Raw genomic sequence first — 21,239 nt, forward strand, 5'->3', positions numbered from 1 at the left:
CATTTTACTTCCTTGTTATTATAAAGAAGTAACCAAAGTTACCAGTTGGGAAAATGATGCCTGACTATACCTGCTATCTCAATCACTCTCTACTTCTTTTAAAAACACAAGGGATGTTTCAGTTTATATGTTATTGCCTTTGGTTTTTTATCAGCCACATATAAAAAATACATGCAAGCGTCTGTATGATAAATTTACTGCTTACAGGTAATATACTACAGGCTGTAGGCTATCAGCTAGACTACCTCAGGGTTTGACGGATGGTAAATTTTAATGTTGTTGGTTCAAAATAAATGAAAAGAAACCTAGCCTAGGTTTTGAAATTTTTGAATTTTAAATTTCATTGTACCAAATCCGCACCAAACTGTGATGTCCAGTGTGAACCGAACCATGCCCTTTCTGTATAGTTACACCACTAGTATAAAGTGTCCAAATAACAGCTTTATACATGATGTACATCTGGCCATTTTTAAGTAACAATTAAAACCAAACAAATTTGAAGAATTAATTATTCTGATTTTTATATTTACAAATTGTATAGTTCCTGTCTTGACACTGTGTCTGGTGGACAACCACATTCACAATCAAATATCAGTTTCCTGTCTTTGTGCTTTGTTAATGTTTCAACATTAATTTCAATTCTCAAAGATGATCAGATATTTCTTGAAAACGTTTCTGTAGATCCATTCTTCTTTTGAGTTTTTATGTTATTTTTGTACTCAAGCATTGTTCTAGAATATGTTTTAAAGAAATTTCTTTCTACAGAATTTCTCATTGTTAGTTCATCATTTAACTTGGTCCTGTAACTAATGAGAGCTGGATATTCCTGTACCTTTTTTAACCTTGTGGCTAACTTTAATGACATTGAATGTTTTATGCTGGAATTTGCAATCATCCTAAACCTTCACACTGAATGAAAAAGTGCTGTCTAAGTTAGATGTCTATCTTATTAATTAAAAATTGTAAGGCTCCTGTGCTGTCCGTTTAACAGAAAACTCAGGTGACACTGATCTGACATGCATTATTTGAAGAATAGTTAAAACCAGAGTGGGTTGCTGGATTCAGCACTTATTTGGGGCTTAGCCTCCCTCTGTTAATGCTGTTACTTCAGTATATCTGTTGTATGTTGGGGAGGTGGTGGTTTCCGTGGATTTTTCACCTTGTTGATAATTGGCTTGGGGGATCCAGGTCCCCCATAGAGTTTTCATGCTGTTTAACGTGCACAGTTAGAAAGCAGAACAGGAGGAAGAAGGGCTGGGCTATCAAAGATCTGGGTCTGGAAGCCTACGTTTTTTGGATATACTAGGGGGAGGTATCTCAAAATTTTTATATTTGAAAATCAGCTTTTTGTTTCTTTGTGAGCACATATAATATTGGAACAAATATAATTTCTGGTATAAGAAGTTTATATAATCTGATATCTCATGATAATCAAAAATAAAATAACATGCACAACACTTACACCCCTTAATCTGCTAAAAAGAAATGCATATCTTTTTTCTTTGATGTTAAGACCAAGGTTATTGTTTAGATTAATATTTTATGTACATGATCAATAGCCAGTTCCTGAACATTTTAGCATTTCTCTCCAAACTCACAAAGCTTTCCTTAACAAGACAAAATAAAAAATTACAAGTGACTCAAAATAATTATGATCTGACCTTAAAGCAAATTATTAAGGCATAATTCACATTCTCTCATTTTAATCTGCTGAATGTTTAATCAACAGTCCAGTACCATCTCACCTGATCCAATCTCTATCCATCCATTATCCAACCCGCTACATCCTAACTACAGGGTCATGGGAGCCAATCCCAGCCAACACAGGGCGCAAGGTAGGAAACAAACCCCGGGCAGGGCGTAAGCCCACCACAGGACACACACACACAGCACACACACTGGGGACAATTCCGGATCGCCAATGCACCGAACATGCATGTCTTTGGACTGTGGGAGGAAACCGGAGCACCCGGAGGAAACCCACGCAGACACAGGGAGAACATGCAAACTCCACACAGGTAGGACCTGGGAAGCGAACCCAGGTCTCCTTACTGCAAGGCAGCAGCGCTAACACTAAACCACCGTGCTGCCTGATCCACTCTCTACCAAGACAAACTCCTACTTACAGTAAGAATGTTGCTACCCTGCTAGTAATAAATACTTTTCATCATTCATAAAGATAGCAAGTCAATATTTTACTATCCTTTGTTCTACAAACATAAAACCTTGAGCACATTTTTTATGTTCTCTCCTGACTGATACACACACATATTGTAGTCAATATTAGTTAGAGACTGGAAACAAGATCATGAGATAAAAAAATGACAGCAAAAAATGGTTTTATAATTTCAGCACACTGAACAAAAGCCTTACAGTTCTGATAGATAGACTTACAAATATCCCTCAAGACTTCACAATCACGTTCAAAGCAGACATAATACTGTAATAAAGATTCATCCTAACCAGTGTGACTCCTTGTTAGTAGAATGACACCTCAACAATATTTGAAGTTAAATCTCAAGAGATGAACTACAATATTAGTTTCTGGTCTGACTGGCAATTCCACCATGTAGACTGGCATCTAGATGTTCTTCACTGAAAGAAATCTCTAGTCTGTACAAACTACAAATGCCATACTCATTTGTGACAAAAACACACTGAAGGACAGTCAATAATCATTCCTAGTGAAACTTTTACTATGTTAAATCACTTATGAATACACTTGGAAGTGCCTGTCTCTGGAATTAATAACAAAGTCCTCTAAAAATTAAATAATCTACACCATATTTTTCTTTTTTGTGTGATTCAGTGATGCGATGACAGCTTTGCTGTTACTTTCTTTAGTTAATGTTGACTGGACACTTCACCAGTGTTCTCCAGTTGATTGATCCAAGGTGACAGAAGAAATTAACTTGGGTTCAAAAACAATTAGCACATTTTGAAAATTTTCCTGGAGCAATCCCAATCCATAAAGTGATTAGTTGCATAAAACAAAGCAATGATGCAGGCTAGTTTACTGAAAGAATAAAGCATGGTAGCTCACACTAGGTCAACTTGTGCAATCAAGACAGGTGAGACGGTGTGTCCCGGAATGTCAGATCTTCAATTGCTTTTAAGTGATAGATTGCTTATATTTTTATTACATTTTGTTCACACAAACAAGATTAACTAAATTTACAGGAAACTTGCAGGGGCAATTAACATCAAAGCATCTTCTCTTTTTGAATTGTAGTAGTAATCAATCACTTTAAAACATCTGTTTTGTCGGTTTGCCTCAGGCCATGCTGATTATTTTATCACTGATCAGAAACTTTGAGCAAACTCATCCATCAGACAGACAGACAGCTTATCAATTGGAAACAGATGTATAAAAATATCAGAATCTTTGACAGTCACCCAGTTAAATGTGTGTAATATCACATGTCATGAAGCGACATGTCACATGTCATAAAGTCCATCCATCCATCCATTTTCTAACCCGCTGAATCCGAACACAGGGTCACGGGGGTCTGCTGGAGCCAATCCCAGCCAACACAGGGGCACAAGGCAGGAACCAATCGCAGGCAGGGTGCCAACCCACCACAGATGTCATAAAGTCCCACATGGAATTTCAACATAAATAAGGCTTGTCCAGCAGACCAAAAAAGAAAAACAACAATGATGACAAAAGGACAATAGGAGTGGGCGAAGGCACCATCAGAAAAGGAGACTGAGACACATGTGACTGTTTCAACTGAACGTCAGTGAAAGCATCTTATGAATTACATACTGTATATGATATTTTCCCTAAGCTTTTTTCTAAAGACTATATCCAGACTCTTATTATCAGTTATATTTTCTATCATCTATTGTTATATTTGGTATTTATGATATTTTCCCTAAGCTTTTTCTGAAGACTATATCCAGACACTTATTATCAGTTTTATTTTCTATCATCTCTTGTTCTATTTGATATTATTATTTGTTAATAAAGAGTTGTGCTCTTAATTTTATCAGACAAGTCACCTGCATGTTTGTCATTGCTGATGATAGTAAGTTCTTAAGTAGAGATCCTATAGAAATATTATGTGATGTATTTAGGCATTACCATTGTCTAAATTTAATACAGTATATCTGTGTATGAATGTGAAGGAGTTCTAAGTAGTATATTGAGGGGTGACTGACAATTAGTCATTCACCATAGACTTTGTCTATAGGATCTCTATGTGTATGTGTATCTGCATGTGTGTGTTAATCTTTAGTTGAGAGAGTAGACCCACCTACTAATGGACATGGGAGGTCCCATAAAACCCACAATAATACAGATGGTTATAAGATGAGATGGAATAGACTCTTCTAAATGGTTCCTCTGATAGGGACTGATGTAAAACTTAGCACACACTGAAGTTCCTGTGTTTTGGAAGTTGGTATAATTTGAATTATGTAAAACATTGAGTTTTACTTATTAAAATAAAGTCATTCATGTGTCACCACTGCAGACAAAAATAAATAAATAAAACTGAGCATCAATAACATTGTAGCCCCAAAATATTTAAGATGGATAATCCCTTTCACCCCAATAAACACCACAGTATTTTAGAAGAGATTTTGATTACTGACAACTTGAAGCAATCAGTCAGTAACAAATCTGGAACAACTGCTAATTTATACTTACCATCCATATCCAGTCTCTGCATGATGATTGCCAGCTCCACCTCACTGGGCATGTACCCCAGAGAGCGCATGGCCATGCCAAGTTCCTGTTTAGAAATGAACCCATTGCCATCACGATCAAGAACACGGAAGGCTTCCCGGATTTCTACAGAAAGAAAAAAAGGAAAGTAATGAAAAATTAAATGAGCCCTTAACTGTTATTGCAAATATTCATAAAGATTTTATTGGTTTGGAATTGTAAAATGTAGATACTTCAATGCAGGCCATGTTGAATTACACATTTACTCAAGTTTGAGTCACTTTTGAGCAAATGGATCTTGATCACTGAGACTCAAAGACAAATGGGCTAAAGAATACTATGGCAAATCTCTAGCCAACAACAAATATTTTGCGCATTTAAAAACCTGACAGGTCAAGTACCTGAATGTGCATGGTCACAATGGATAGAGCTACAAATGTTTTAGTCCCTAAAAGTCCACACACACAAGCCAGAATGATGTCAACATAAGTGAATCTCAATCAGGCACATGAATTTCCAGTGCTCAAACCATCTTTAAAACTGAAGAGGTTGATCAGTTGTGCTCAAAAACATATATTACATGTTGATTAATAAAGAAAAAGCAAGTTTTAAACTAATCCAAAGACTCCACACAAAGCTATTTTTAATTGTCATCTGCTTCGGTATTACTACATTAAGCTTTTAGAGTAATATTGCCAAGAAAAGAATACCATTGCCAGGTTTTGCTAGTAGATAATCAAAATCCACACTTGAAATTCTCCATGAGATGTTTGGATAAAAATAGACAGCATCAAGATCTTTTCAGGTCAAAAGCAAAGCAAGTAAAAGGTGCATTAATTTGAAAAACTTGCCCGAGTTATTAAAGATGCATTCTGCATACCCAACTTTAGAAAAAAAAAAACATTTCTGCCATTGTGTATTATTCAGTCATTTCAGCAAGAGCACTTCATCTAAATTTTGTTAGGTCTACCACAAAAACAAGCAGAATGAAAGACTACTCAAAGAACTAAGTCATTCTAGCTAATGGTAGTGTGCCTTTAAACTCCAAATACAAACGTAGAGTACCCAGAGAAATTTGGAAATAAGCATCCATCCCATCCTCCAACCCGCTATATCCTAACACAGGGTCACAGGAGCCAATCCCAGCCAACACAGGGCACAAGGCAGGAACAAACCCCGGGCAGGGTGGCAGCCCACCACAGGGTACACTCACCAAGGATAATTTAGGATTGCCAATGCACTGCCTTTGGACTGTGGGAGGAAACCGGAGCACCTGGAGGAATCCCACACAGACATGGGGAGAACATGCAAATTCCACATATGGAGGACCCGGGAAGCGAACCCAGGTCTCCTTACGGAGAGGCAGCAGCGCTACCACTGCGCCACCATGCCACCCTAGAAATAAGCAGTCACCACATATTGTATATAGCAGTAAAATGGGAGGTAAATGCAGGGCTTAATTTGCAAGCAATGGCTGAAATGAGGAGTAACAGGTGATGAATAATTTACTTTGACATATACTTTAAGTGACTGTGCAGGCATATGTATATGTTTACATTTACAAACACTTGTACTAGAAAAAAATATTGGTAAATAGTACACAATATATGTGAATCATTTTTAAGATGTTAAGACAAGTTTTTTTAATTATCAGCATCTGTATACAAATATAAAACAAGATATAGCCAAGAATTTTTTTATTTATTTAATTAAAAAAAATAATTTATTTAATTATTAATTAAGACTATAAAGGTAAAATAAAAAGAAAAGAGGATAACGTAAGATATGAGAAACCAAAGGGAGAAAAAAAATGGCAGGCAGTGCTTGTGGAAAAAAAGTACCATTGATACCAAGGGGATGTAACTGGCAACGAGGATTAGGAGTAGTATTGGAAAGGTACTAAAATTTTGACTTTGGCATCAATGACAGCTTTGGTACCCCAGTACCAGTACCAAAAACAATACTGAAGCAAATAACAAATAACAAACAAATCTGTCCCCACCCAACCCCCTTGTCTCAAAGCTCCTTCACTCCTCAGCCCACAAACACGTGTACACCTTTGCAGCAATAAAAAGAGGAAGAAGTTCCCATTTGAGTCTCTGGGGTATTTACATCAATATATACATAAGAACATAAGAGATCTGACAAATGACAGGAAACCATTTACTCCCATCAAGCTTGCGTGTTTAATAATAGCTAAGCTGTCCCAATAGCTGATCCTCATACTTCTTAAATGTTGTCAAGGTTTTTGCTATATAACTCAGTAGTTTGTTTCAGAATCCTACAACTCTTTTCATAAAAAGTGCTTTCTGGCTATCAGAGAATTAAGACAAACGACTGGTGAGGTCAGGAAAGATCAAGTGGTTATATAGGGTAAAACCATATACAAAGACAAAAAGTTAAAAGTTGACTTAAGTAGCTGCTATTGCAACTAATTAAATCAACTCAGTTTGTCACTGCCTGATTGTAAGCCCTTAATTTGTAGGCTAAGTCAAATAAGAATAGGAATGACACAGTTTTAGAATGAGCATTGAAGAAGAAGCAACCCGAAATGTTATTGCAACAGTGGATATCAGCAGCAAGATGATGTGACTGATGTGATGTTCTGCCACAAAACATAACAATACACAAAAAATGCAAAAATTAGACATAAAACTCCAAATGGAACCTCAGGCTTTACTAACTTTCGGTTCCAAACTCAAACTGCCAAAATGACGTGTCGCCTTTTAAATCTAGCCTCAGGCTTCTCTATGGCCTAATCTCCAAAGTAGGAATTTACTCAAACCCAAACACACAAAAAATATGGGGAAAACCCTATTCCAACAACCCTTTATATTACAATTGACATTGTCCTTTAAAATTTTAATTACTTCATCTGTGTGAATGTCACACTCCTGTCCTTCCTTGATTTTACTAAACTGCTGCACTTTAAATGCCCATTTTTCACATGTGTGAAATTCTATTCAGAAAACGTGATTGACAGTATTTTTTTTTTAATGAAAGGCTACCCAAGTATGAATCACTGTCTCTCTCCTCCAGTTCACACTTAACTGCTTTGACATTTCCTTTTTCCCTCAATAAATTCTGTCCTGCCGCTGTTATTGACATTACTGAACATTGTTTTCACAGGCATGAATTGTTGTCTGTCTTCATCATTCGACTATAAAACAACCAATGAAAAAATGTCACACTTATAATTCCTCACACTGTTTCATTAAGCATGAAGAATATAAAACTGAATACAGTCTGCAGTCCAGTTATTTCAGTTACATAAATAATAAACTTACTTGAAATGGCACCACAATGTTTTTCACACACTATGGAATACAAATTACACAGCAGCATAAATTAATGCAGAGAAGGGAGAACATGCAAAGTGGCACATAGTGGACAGCAGCAATCAAGCCATTAGTTAAGAGCTGCAATGGATGAGAGCTCACTCGCAAAGTTTTCATAGACACATCAGGCATGAAAATAAACGGTGGACTTTCTTTGTGAGAATGGAAAGACGGATGAAATATGGTTCCAGACAGTAAATTAGGCACCTTTTAGGAGGAAAAAATGAGCACAGCTATACTGAAATGCTGGTGAATATACTGAATTACATACTGTATATACACCATTGCACATACTAAATCACACACATGTATTTGACCCAGCTTGAAATGCAAAGAAAACCAACTGTTTATTCTTGTATTTGCATACATTTTTGGATCTGCTGTGTAAAAACATTGCAAGTATTTGTATTTGTATTTACTCAATGATCACTTCATCTATAATGTGCCATCTCTTGTGTTCTTATTTCCCCAAATGAAACTGATTCTGGATGTCCACTTTGTATACTGACAGCTATACTGCTATATTAGACACTTGTGCAGGACTGCATTATGCATTATAAGTAAAGGCAGACATAAGCATTGACATGCAGTTGTTCCTCATGAAATGTTGATGCACTTTCACACAGTGGAAGTCAAGCAAACCTGAAAGTCTACAATAAAATTTTGGATAGCTGCTGATGTAAGTAACAAATATATATACGAGATACTATTCCCTATTTGGAGAATAATCACACTTGATTGCCAGGGAAAGTCAGTGTGACTTGGGAGTCTTTCACAGGCAATGGAAGAAAATCACTGCTGTCTATTGCTTGAAGTGGGCACTAAGGAGTACTGGCATGTAATAAATGCATACTGGTGCCAATGAGCTGTCCGGAAAACAGATTACTATATCATTTTGCTTGGATCTCCAAGAGGGATACCCCGCCCCACCTTTTGTACAGAGTATCATGAAGATGGCAAAAAAAGCAGATACAACAGGGAGTACTGGCAGTTATTTTGTTCAATTCCTAGAACTGCTGCTGACAATATTTTCACATCACTTTGCACAGTAAGTAATCTGCTTGTCCAAAAGACAACCTTGGTCCTTATTTTAAACAAAATGAGAGAGGAGCTGCCAGACCACTGTGAAAGGACACAAAAGATAGTCAAGGAGACAGACATTGATAAAGTACAGAGGCAGTGAGAGAAAACACATGAAACAAAGCAAAAGTAAGTATGGTGCTCACTTTTTTGGTGCTCAGACTGCAAAAATGATATAGTGCTCTGGTGAGGTGGACCAAATTGTACTCAATCCTTCATGCTGCCTGTCATTTACCTGCATAATCTGTAAAATATGTAACTAATGTTGAAATTTTATATACTATTTACTGTAGAAAAATATCATTTTGACTTAAATATAATATTTTATCCTCCCAGCTGATTGAGAAGTGTTGTTTTGCTTTTTACAATTAAACACTGAGGTGGTTTTATGCAGAGTCAAAGTAACTTTGGAAAATTGTTCATGTCACATGCAGTTCAAAATAAGACAATACACAAAAAATAAAACAAAAAGAAAAATATGTGAATTGTCACCATAAAAATTCTGGGAACTCTGCTTCATGTAATATTTTATGTGGCCCAGCTGACTGAATTATGTTAATATGCTTTTTGCTAACATACAGGTATACTGAAGCAGTTTTCTGAGCCTCTGTGCAGATTTTTTTTTTTAAAACGTTTGATAACATTTAAAGTGAAAATTTATACAAACAATATATGCTGTGCGCCAAGAAATAATTTTGTTTTATGTTTACTCAAGCCATATTAGGCTATCTGTGGCTTTTGGGGGGTAGGGCAGTAGGAACATGCTATCAGGAGGCCAACCTGACAAGTCATTAGTAAGAACAAAAGGATTCAGACAGCATTTTGCATAGCCTTCGCTGTTATAGTACTGACAAAATATGTAGTGGTGAAATATTGACTTCATTCTTGAAATTTCGACTTAAATTTGTTTATTTTGAAATTAAAGTAGAACATCGTAAACTTCTTAAAATCTAAATTTAATTTACTAGAGGTTTTCAAACCCCATCGGTAAATAAAGTAGCGTGTTAAATGCTTCATATTCTATGTGTTCCCCAACCCACTCTTTAATTGCAATGTGCTTCTTAAATGGGCTTTCTCTTACACCAACAAGAGCTTGCAGGCAGCAATCACCAAACATACATTGCATTCACAATATTACAGCTCTCTGAACCAAGGTTATTATAGTTAACGAAAACTAAAATCAAAACTGAAACTATTATTAAAAAAACATTTTCGTAAACTGAAATAAAATAATTAACAAAACCAAAATGAAAAAACTAAAACTAAACAAAACTATTAAAGTAGCTGGAAAGACTAACTGAAATAAAATAATAATTTACTAAAATATTTTTAGTTTTCGTTTTTGAATTAATATTCTTGCCGTTAGTCTTTAACCCTTGTAAGTTTTAACTCTAAAACAGAAAGTCATCCACCACGTGCCGCCCTCATATATTCATCCAGTGAACGGCGGCTGGTGACTGAGGGCCGGCTGTTCACACAGCATTTGCGGTGACAGAGCAAGCTGAGTGCGGGGTGCGTAAAGCGTGAGAAATAGAAAGCGATTTCCATGCCGCCTTTCTTTGTGCTTGTTGTATCATCAAGATGTAATTCAAATGGCTGAAATCAGAATGTGCTGGTCAACAAAACGTTTACCATATGGACAGAAAAATCACGAGTGAGTAATGTTTCAGTTTATTTCTCAGGTGTCTGCTTTTTGTTAACAGCAATTCACCTGCCACTTTGCACAGGAGAAATCGTTTTTACTTTCTCATATACGGAAGTATAGTAATCATGAAAAAATTCGACTTCGATATTTTGATGAGTCTTGAGGTTATAGACTAACCAGTGTCCAACAATACTGTTTTTTGGAATTGTGTGTGTACGCGCACGCATGTATGTCTGTGTCTGCCTGTGTGTATAAACACAATAACTCAAAAACTCAACTAGATAGATGAATGAAATTCGGCATGTGGATGTTACACCACAATTATAGATCTGTATTAACTTTTGGGCCAAATCCATCACCCGGAAGTGGTACTTTACCTGAACACAGACTCTGCAGCTGTATGGAAAAAAAAAACGAGTATGATTTTTTCAACTTTACTTTTATAATAATTGTTCAATATATAATTAATTTGATTTGTTGTTGATGGTTCCTTAATGTACATAATATAAAAAATAATCATTGTCTTTACTCCTCAAATATCCATCCCCATATCTGAGCATACACGAAAGTTGAGGGGAGTCCACTCCCGGGTTTTTGATAATAAAACGACACTGATCGAGAGACTGACTAGGTCATCGTACAAGATCAGCACATTGTTGCTGACCAATTACTTTTGCTTTAAAAACATTGTTTAACAACGAAGCGATACAAACAAAGGTAGAGAGTCTGACAAGTGATGAAAAACTAAACATACTAATGGGTTTTTGTATTTATTCCATATTTATTAATTTATCTTTTTTAGTTCATATTCACAACTCAAAATACCTGATATTGTGAATCTAATCCATTAGCAGAATTATATTTTAAAAAATTTGTCTCCTTTTTTCAATGTTTTTTCTCTCTCAAAATAGATAGTTGAAATATCATATTCTTTTTGTTCTTAACATCAGCCATATCATACATATTGCATACCAGGGATTTATCCTGCCTTCAATCCAAACCTGCTGCGGTAGGCTCCAGATTTCCTGCAATCCTACTCTGGATAAACAGGTTTAGGTAATGTATATGTTGTTCTTAATCTCAGACGCTGTCTCTGTTGCTTTATGCCTGTCCGTACTCCTATTACCTGCTCTTACTCTGCTCATTATCAGTTTACTGTCCTTTATGGTGGTCTGTTCAAGACTCACTGCCCCTAACCTTGACACTAATGCTTGTTGTTCTTTGTTTCCCTCAATACAGCTAGGTGGGGTCTGAACACTCATTCAAGTCTAAGAGCCCTGTTCTTCCTAAGCCCCTGTGATTTTCATGAGAAAATATTTTAAAAATTATAAAATTGTGTAAAATTGTTCATATTCAGTGTCTAGTTTGATTATGCTTGTTTTTATCAGACAAAAACAAAACCAGATAGTAAACCAGGCAGTGTAGTAAGCTTCCACTAGCATTAAACTCGTATCCAAATCTGTTAAGTGTACAGTTCTATCTGATTGTGACACAAAACTAACTCCGTAGGCGCTCCATGCCATAATTACTAAAACTAAAACTGAAACTAATATATATAAAAATAAAATAGAAATGTCTTTGTGAAATAAAAACTAAACTAAACTAAAAATACACGACGAAGGAAAACTAAAACTAAACTGAATTTCCAAGTAAGGTCAGAAAAAATATAGAAATAAAAACTAATATAAAAAGGCAAAACTATAATAACCTTGCTCTGAACATTTTAGAATACTATGGTGTATGCTTAATATCACTTTCATGTGGAAATGCATTAAAGCATGTATTAAACACTTGGGGACACAGTGGTGCAGCGGTAGCGTTGCTGCTTTGAACCAAGGTGGTCACATCCTGGATGTTCCCTGCCTGGAGTTTTGTATGTTTTCCTGGTGGGTTTACTCAGCATGCTTTGGTTTCCTTCCAAAGGCATGCAGGTTTATGCATTTGGTGAGGCTAAATTGATGCTACTAGCGTATTCACCTTGCGATGAGCTGGTCACCCCGTCCAGAGATTGTCCCTGCCTCATGCACAATGTCTTCTAGGATGAATGGATGGATAGATGGGATGGGTGAATTTAGTATCACCAAATTCCCTAACCTGCATTCGTTTGGAAGAAAACCAAAGCATGTGGAGGAAGCCCACTAAGAAAACATACAAACTCCACACAGGGAACACCAGAGACACTGTGCACTGTGAGGCAATAGTGCTAACACCGCACCACCGTGCTTCCACATGTTTATTTACTAACAGTACAGGGCTCCAGATGGGCGACTAAAATGGCCGCCAATGCGACTTGATTTTCTATTTTGCGACTAGTTTTTTCATTCCAGTCGCCGGTGGCGACTCTGTCTCTCAATCTAAGAAAAGTTTTAAATTTAAAGTAGCAGAAATGGCTTTTAATTATGTGCGGACACTCTCAGCCCGCGTCTGCCTTTCTTATTACACTATCACGTGATTAAAGCCAAACCGAAGCGAGGCATCATCTGACACTCCCACTCTGCTTCAAAACGTCATCTCGCTAACTGCTGCAGATGGGGATCTGAAATAGAAGAGAATCGGGCCACGACTACTCCTCAAATTCTGTCCTAACTTTCCACGTAACACGCAAAATGTTCTAAGTTTCCATGTAACACGTAAAATGGCCCAAACGAAAAATTTCCGACTTTTTCTCAATGCCCACACGTCCAAATCCTGCCTTGTCTACTTCTGAACGAACCGAAGATAATTCACTCAGTGGGTTATCTTAGGTACAGCCACCGGCGTCCGGAAATGTAGTTATTAAAGGATGACAACTCCGTCCCGTTAGCAAAGTCTTCTGCGCCCACGGCCCTGACACCTGGAAGACAGTTTAAAGCGGCTTGGTTACAGGAGTTCGCTTGGTTACGGTATGACAAGGGAAAAATGTATTACAGCTTTTGTGCACAAGCCGGACAAGAAATTGCTGGTAAAACAGAATTCATTTGTGGTACGAGCCATTTTAAAAAGAAAACTGTTAAAAAGCATAGTGAGAGTAAGAAACACAAGAATACCAGAGACTGCGTGATCGCTAGGTCTGCTCCTCGTGACACCCCCCATAGCAAAGGCAGTGCAACGTGCTTGTGAGAAAGTGACAGAAAATGAGAGGAAAGAATTAAAAATAAAATTCAATGCAGCATATATGATTGCACTGGAAGAAATACCGTTCACAAAGTTTAAATCACAAATTCTGCTGATGAAGAAGAATGGCATGGATGTCTCAAAAACATATGATAATGATACAGCATGTGCAGAGTTTGTAGGTTGCATTGCAGATGAATTAAATAGTAATGTGCTGGAAGAGGTTTTAAAGGTAAACTCCATCTCTGTTATAACTGATTGTGAAACAGATGTCTCAGGGAAAGACAATGTCATCACATACTGTAGGTATGTATCTGATGGAACACCTAAGACTCATCTAGTAGGTTTGGCTGAGATTGATTATGGTCATGCAGAAGGGATTCAAAACACCATTAAATCACTGCTTCAGAATGCTGACCCAACCAACCCAAATTGGTGGGTACATAAAATGAGTGATTTTGGAGCAGATGGTGCAAGCGTGAACATGGGTGCAACAGGGGGAATAGGGGCACTTTTCAGAAAAGAAATAGGTGAACATACTCTGTCTTTCCACAGTCTACCCCATCGGCTGGAACTGGCAATGCTAAACACACAAAGGTCAGTCCCAATGATTGAAAAAGTTTATGACCTTCTGCAACTAGTGTGGAAAACATATCATTTCAGTCCCAAAAGCAAGCAGGAGCTGAAGGCTATAGGAGCAGAGTTATGCACAGTACGAAACCCACCAGCAGTAAAAATTCAGTGCTGGTTGCCACACATTTATCGGGCACTCTCAGTTTTTCTCTATTCAAACTATGCAACAGGTCAGGGGCAGTACACTGCTGTGCATCATCATATGTAGCACCTTGCAGTCATGTTCAAAAACATAGACATAAAGGGAAGAGCCAAACACATTGTTCAGCAAATGGAAAGCCTGTCTTTCGTTGCCTTTTGTCACTTTTTACATGACCTTTTTTCAGAGGTCTCAAAGCTGAGCCTTACACTTCAAAAAAATTCTCTTATACTTCCTCAGGTAGTTGCTGCAATTGTGGGCTGTGTGGTAACAATTAAAGGATTGAAGGAAAATACTTTGAGAGAAGGGACGCTGCAGGAATTCTTACAGCACATAGGTTCTCAGCCTGAAGGTTCAGTGCAACAGGAAGGGCCATCAACAAGCAGGAGGGAGAGGGCTGCAAGTAGCCACACAGTCATAACCTTACAAAATGTTAAATTGAAAGGCCCCCAAAATCAGGCCACATTCAGAAGTGATCTAAAGGCCGCAATTGAAAAAACAGTTGACACTACTGTTAAAGAATTGGAGGTCAGGTTTGCAAACATGATGTCAAGTGTTACACAGCACGGACATTCAAAGGGATCAGAAATCATCAAGTCATTTTCAGTGTTTTGTCATGATGCATGGCCAGAGGACATTGATAGCTATGGCAAGTGTGAGATAGACACACTTGTTAAATGGTACAGGGAGCTCTTATCAAACAATGGCTGTGATGTCACAGCTGTGCAGAAGGAATGGCTAATGTTGAAAATATTAGTGAAGGGTCAGTTTATGGATAAGACTTACGGTGACCTATGGACAGTGATGCTGAGCAAGGAGCCGTTCTGTACAGATTTTAAAAATCTGCTTCACTTAGTCGAAATAATGCTGGTGCTTCCGATATCTGCAGCTCAGTGCGAGCGAGGATTTTCAGCACAAAACAGAATAAAATCAAAAGTGAGCAACTCCCTAAGTGTAGAAACACTGGAAGACTTGGTAAGGATCAGTACAGAGGGCCCTACACTTGAACTTTTTGACCCAGAGCCCAGTGTAAAGCGCTGCTTGTCAGCCAGCAAAAAAAAAAGCGCAGATCAAAGTATACTGGCTAGCCTAATGATGCTGACATTGTAATGGTTAGTGACAGTGAACTTGAAGAGTAATTAATTTCTTTATATTTGTACACTCATTGCGAAATGATTATTTGAGAAATGATTATTTATAATGTTTGTTATTGTGTTAATTCTTGTGTTATTATGTGTAAGACATTTTCAGTGTTTGTATTTGTAGTGTTCCTTAAACAAGTTGTGTATAAGACTCTGGACTTGAAGTATTGGTTATTAGTAAACATTTGCACTGTTCACATTTATGTGTCATTTATTCTTCTGTTATTATTATCTATAAGACCTTGCAGAGGACACTAGTAGGCAGGTCAAATAACTCAGATAGGAGAAAGGAAAGGCAGTGTGAAGTAGACCGAAGAAACAAATAAACAATACAAGTAAATATTATTTGTTTATTTCACATTTGGCATGCGGTAGAGATTATGGCTCCCAAAAAAAGCTTTTGGCTCCTAAATATTTTGGGTTTAGGAGCCAATGGCTCCCAAATTTTTTTTCTGTCTGGAGCTCTGCAGTATATATTATTTAAATAAAGTTAACAAATTTATTTGTAAAATACAATATACATAATTTAATGCATTTCATCATAAAAATTATATCAAGTATATTTCCTAGTATTCTAACAGTACACTGCTCCAAGAGGGTAGCTCTTGGATATCGTAGAAGTCAGTCATCATCATGAGACAAAAAATCAGTATGATCTCTAAATAGGCACTCTCTTCTAATTTTTCTGTTTGCAATGTCTTCTAAGGGCTCGTTTATACTTCACACTCAGAACGCGTACGCGTACGCGCCCGCATCATGACTGCCACGCGTTCTCAGCGTTCATTTGATGCATCCTCTGAGCAGGTCCTCAGAAATTAATGCGACGCGTGCGCGAGTTGCAGTACCAGCAAAAAGTCGGGGGCGCAGTGTGCTAAAAGTTGGAATGGGACGTCATTGTCTCTGTTTACTATCTACATATGACAGAAAGCTGCTTTGCGGATCCTACGAGATCGGTGTGCGCGCTTCGGTGTTATTAATTAATGATTAATTAATTAATGAAATTAATGATATTAGAAATAACATAGTATATCTCCCCAACACTAAGGATCCTCCTAAACCCCAGTACTCCATAATAAACAAATTAAAGTCTTTCACTAGGATAGATTTACCTGATTTACATAAAATAATTTCTCAAATGAAACCTCCACCTGTGCCCTTGACCCAATACCAACAAATTTTTTCAAAGTAGTATCGGGCGTGCTTATTGATAATGTTCTTGACATAGTAAATTCGTCATTAGATACGGGGGTCTTCCCAGACTGTCTTAAGACTGCGGTAGTTAAACCCCTACTTAAGAAAAATAATCTCGATCCCTCTGCTCTTGAAAATTATAGACCCATCTCTAACCTGCCTTTCTTAAGTAAAATTCTAGAGAAGGCAGTCATTATACAGTTAAATGAGCACCTCAATAAACATGCTATTCTTGATAAATTTCAGTCAGGTTTTAGAACAAATCACAGCACAGAAACTGCACTCGTTAAAGTAGTAAATGACTTGCGGGTAAATGCAGACAGAGGCCATTTATCTGTTCTCATCCTCTTAGATCTGAGTGCCGCATTTGACACCATTGATCATAATATTCTTAAGAATCACCTTAGTCAATGGGTGGGCCTCTCTGGCAGTGTCTTAAATTGGTTTGAATCCTACCTGGCAGGGAGAAAATTCTTTGTTAGTTGTGGTAATTATAACTCAAAGACACATGATATCCTATATGGTGTTCCACAAGGCTCTATCCTGGGTCCGCTGCTCTTCTCAATCTACATGCTTCCATTAGGTCAGATTATCTCAGGGCACAACGTGAGCTACCACAGCTATGCTGATGACACACAGCTGTATTTATCAATAGCACCTGATTACCCCGAATCTCTTGATTCACTAACACAATGTCTAACCTGTATCTCAGAATGGATGAATAGTAACTTTCTCAAATTAAATAAAGAAAAAACCGAAATCTTAGTGATTAGCAATAATGGATACAATGAGGCTATTAGAAATAAACTGAATGCATTAAGATTAAAAGTCAAATCGGAGGTAAAAAGCTTAGGGGTAACCGTTAATTGTAATCTGAATTTTAAATCGCATACTAATCAGATCACTAGGACAGCATTTTTTCACCTAAGAAACATAGCAAAAGTTAGACCTCTTATATCATCGAAAGATGCAGAGAAATTAGTTCATGCGTTTGTTTTCAGTCGGCTAGATTACTGTAACGCACTCCTCTCAGGACTACCCAAAAAAGACATCAATCGTTTGCAATTAGTGCAGAATGCAGCTGCTAGAATCCTTACCAGGAAAAGAAAATCCGAACACATTTCTCAGTTTTGATGTCACTACACTGGTTACCTGTGTCATTTAGAATTGACTTTAAAATTCTGCTTATGGTTTATAAAGCTTTAAATAATCTCACCCCGGCTTATATATCGGAATGTCTGACACCTTATATTCCAAATCGTAACCTCAGATCCTCAACTGAGTGTCTCCTTAGAACTCCAAGAGCGAAACTTAAAGAAGTGGTGAGGCGGCCTTCTGCTGTTATGCACCTAAACTCTGGAATAGCCTGCCAGTAGGAATTCGCCAGGCTAATACAGTGGAGCACTTTAAAAAACTACTGAAAACACATTACTTTAACATGGCCTTCTCATAACTTCACTGTAATTTAATCCTGATACTCTGTATATCCAATTCATTATAATAACTATTCATTCAAAATCTGTACTAACCCCTACTCTCTCTTCTGTTTCCTTTTCCGGTGTCCTGTTGGTGGTGGCGTGCGCCACCACCATCTACCCCAAAGCACCATGATGTTCCAACAATGATGGATGGATTAAAAGCCAGAAGTCTGTACGACCATCAGCATCAAGTGACTCCGTGAAAAACCCGAACTACAAAGAGGACTATTTCATTTATGTTAGGTAGAATGCCCAGAGGGGACTGGGCAGTCTCGTGGCCTGGAACCCCTACAGATTTTAATTTTTTTTCTCCAGCCTTCTGGAGTTTTTTTTTTGTTTTTTCTGTCCACCCTGGCCATCGGACCTTACTCCTTTCTATGTTAACTAATGTTGTCTTATTTTAATTTCTTATTTTGTCTTTTATTTTTCTTCTCTTCATTATGTAAAGCACTTTGAGCTACTTTTTGTATGAAAATGTGCTATATAAATAAATGTTGTTGTTGTTGTTGATGTTTGATAAATGGTTCGATGTGGTGAAGCAAAATGCCGACATACAGATGTATTCGTGGTGCTTTTATATTCAAGTGTCGCATATTCTCGATCGTAATGACACGATACACTTTAAAAGTCTCACATACCGTCTTCTGTGCCGTCTTTTTTTCTAGGGCTTCCTCTGGTCCTGACAGCAGCGGATCGCCAGCAATAGATCGTCACACTGAGCACATTAAATGTATGATATTCCAACTCTTTGCACATTTAGAATCCTTAGATTTATACTTGATATGAGTTTCATGATGAAAAGCATTAAAGTATGTATATTACATTTTACAGATAAATCTGTAATTTCGTTTAAATAATGAATACTGTTAATAATTACACACATGGGGGTGACACAGTGGCGAAGCGTTAGTGCTGCTGTCTTGCAGGGAGTCATGTCGCTGATATTCCCTGCTTGGAGTTTCCATGTTTTCCTGCTGGGTTTCCTCAGCGTGCTCCAGGTTTCCTTCCAAAGATATGCAGATTTGGGGATTTGGTGGCGCTAAAATGACGCAAGTGTATGTGTGTGCTTGTATTCACCTTGCAATGAGCTGAGGCTTCATCCAGGGATTGTTTCTCACTCATGCCCAATGCTTGCTGGAATGGACACATCCCTGGATTTAATCAACAATCATCCTTTTCAGAGATATTGCGGTAAGGTGTCATCGGAATTTAATGGGTGTTCTAGGCAATTCACAACACAGAGAAGCCGAACATGTTCTCACCGTGATAATATCTCGCACTGCCACCTGGTGGATTCCTCCAGATTTACGTAAAGTATGCACGCAAGTATAAAACACTACAACGCTTGCGTAGCAGGAGCGTCCACTGCAGCATGCGTCGCGTCGTGTGAAGTATAAATCCGGGCCTTACAGTGCTAAAGCATAAAGCAGCCATGACAGTTGGAACAGATTGGCTATTTTGTGCACCATTATATTGTTACAGAATGACTACGATCAAGTGCTTTAAACTTGTAAATGATTTGCAATTAATTTCAATGTATTTTTTGTGACAATAAACACCCAAACATTCAGTGTTTATACCTGCTTTTATGATCAGATCACAGGACGCTCACTAGTAACACATTCAAGCTAGCTATGTAAGCATACAATGAAACAGACACATACCAGAATACTTTAGGAGTCACCTATGAAGACAGCTGAAGGAAATAAAGTTTCTTGGACAAACATACATGCCTAAAGACAAAACATACAGACTTAACGCAGATACAGGCACAGTATTAACATTACTTTCACAATTAAAAAATATTAAAATGTTATTTTATTCAATTGTACATAATAAAAAAACATTCAAAAAAATAACAAAACATAAAATCAGTATCAAGATGATCATAGTCGGAACAACTAAACCTTTCCCACCCATACAAGTAAAGGAACATGAAAAAATAGGGCAATAACTATACTGTACCCTCTCATTTCACAGTTTTCACCAATACAGTTATACTAACAAGAAAACCATTAATCATTACTTTGTTTTAACAGAGACAAAAGGGATCAATTCACTGACCTAAAACTCATTCCTACTAAAAAAAATTCCATGTCTTTCTAACAAAATGATTGTAATAATGTATTTGCTGTAAATTATTGTTTCTCAAAAGAGCAAATTCTAGACCAGTCAATTAAATCTTTACTGCAATGTAACCCTTACTCATACTCTATCTCAAATAAAAAAAATAAATAAGAAAATGCATAAATTCAGATCCCAATAGTAACATGGCTCACAGCAATTTCTTTTACAGTGAACTTCTGACACTTGTTTATTGATAGTAGATGAATTTGAGTTAGGTATCTGAAATGAGTAAAATGGTAGGCTTCAGTTTGAAAATGAAGTGTTGTAATCAACTTAAAAACGTATCAATCATTTCCAGTGATGTGTCATACTAGATCTTTACTTAGTCTGAGTAAGTTGCATGTTTGTTGAAGGATTTGAAAAAAGAGAATTTTATATTATGGACATGACAAAAAATACTAATAAATATGGGGATGAATGGATTTAATTAATTTTCCTCTCTCATGAAGTAACCTAACCCCCAAATATACCAACGAGTTTTCATTTTACAAATGGAAATATAATATAACACACTAAACACAACAGATACATTTTACTCTATCTATGACTAAGATCCCTTTTTAGAGGGATTTCTGAGAGAAAATGCTAGTTTTCCCACAGTGTTTAAAATCACAGCAATACTAAATTACCTTGGTGTGTAAGGGTGGTTTTCTGTGACACAGAGGGGGAGAGAGTGCCAAGTAATTTCTCTGCATCCCCAA

At 37.2% G+C, this 21,239-nt stretch overlaps 1 protein-coding gene across 1 annotated transcript in view; it reads right to left on the bottom strand.

Annotated features, from left to right (window-relative positions):
- The window catches only part of caln1 (calneuron 1), a 267,718-nt gene that overhangs the window by 192,399 nt on the left and 54,080 nt on the right, over positions 1-21,239 (bottom strand). Inside the window, exon 3 of the mRNA XM_028806819.2 lies at positions 4,655-4,798. Within this exon, the coding sequence (XP_028662652.1) occupies positions 4,655-4,798 (144 nt within the window). The remainder of the gene's footprint in view (positions 1-4,654; positions 4,799-21,239) is intronic.

Source organism: Erpetoichthys calabaricus, chromosome 8 (genome assembly GCF_900747795.2).
Source record: "Erpetoichthys calabaricus chromosome 8, fErpCal1.3, whole genome shotgun sequence".
NCBI classification, from domain to species: domain Eukaryota; kingdom Metazoa; phylum Chordata; class Cladistia; order Polypteriformes; family Polypteridae; genus Erpetoichthys; species Erpetoichthys calabaricus.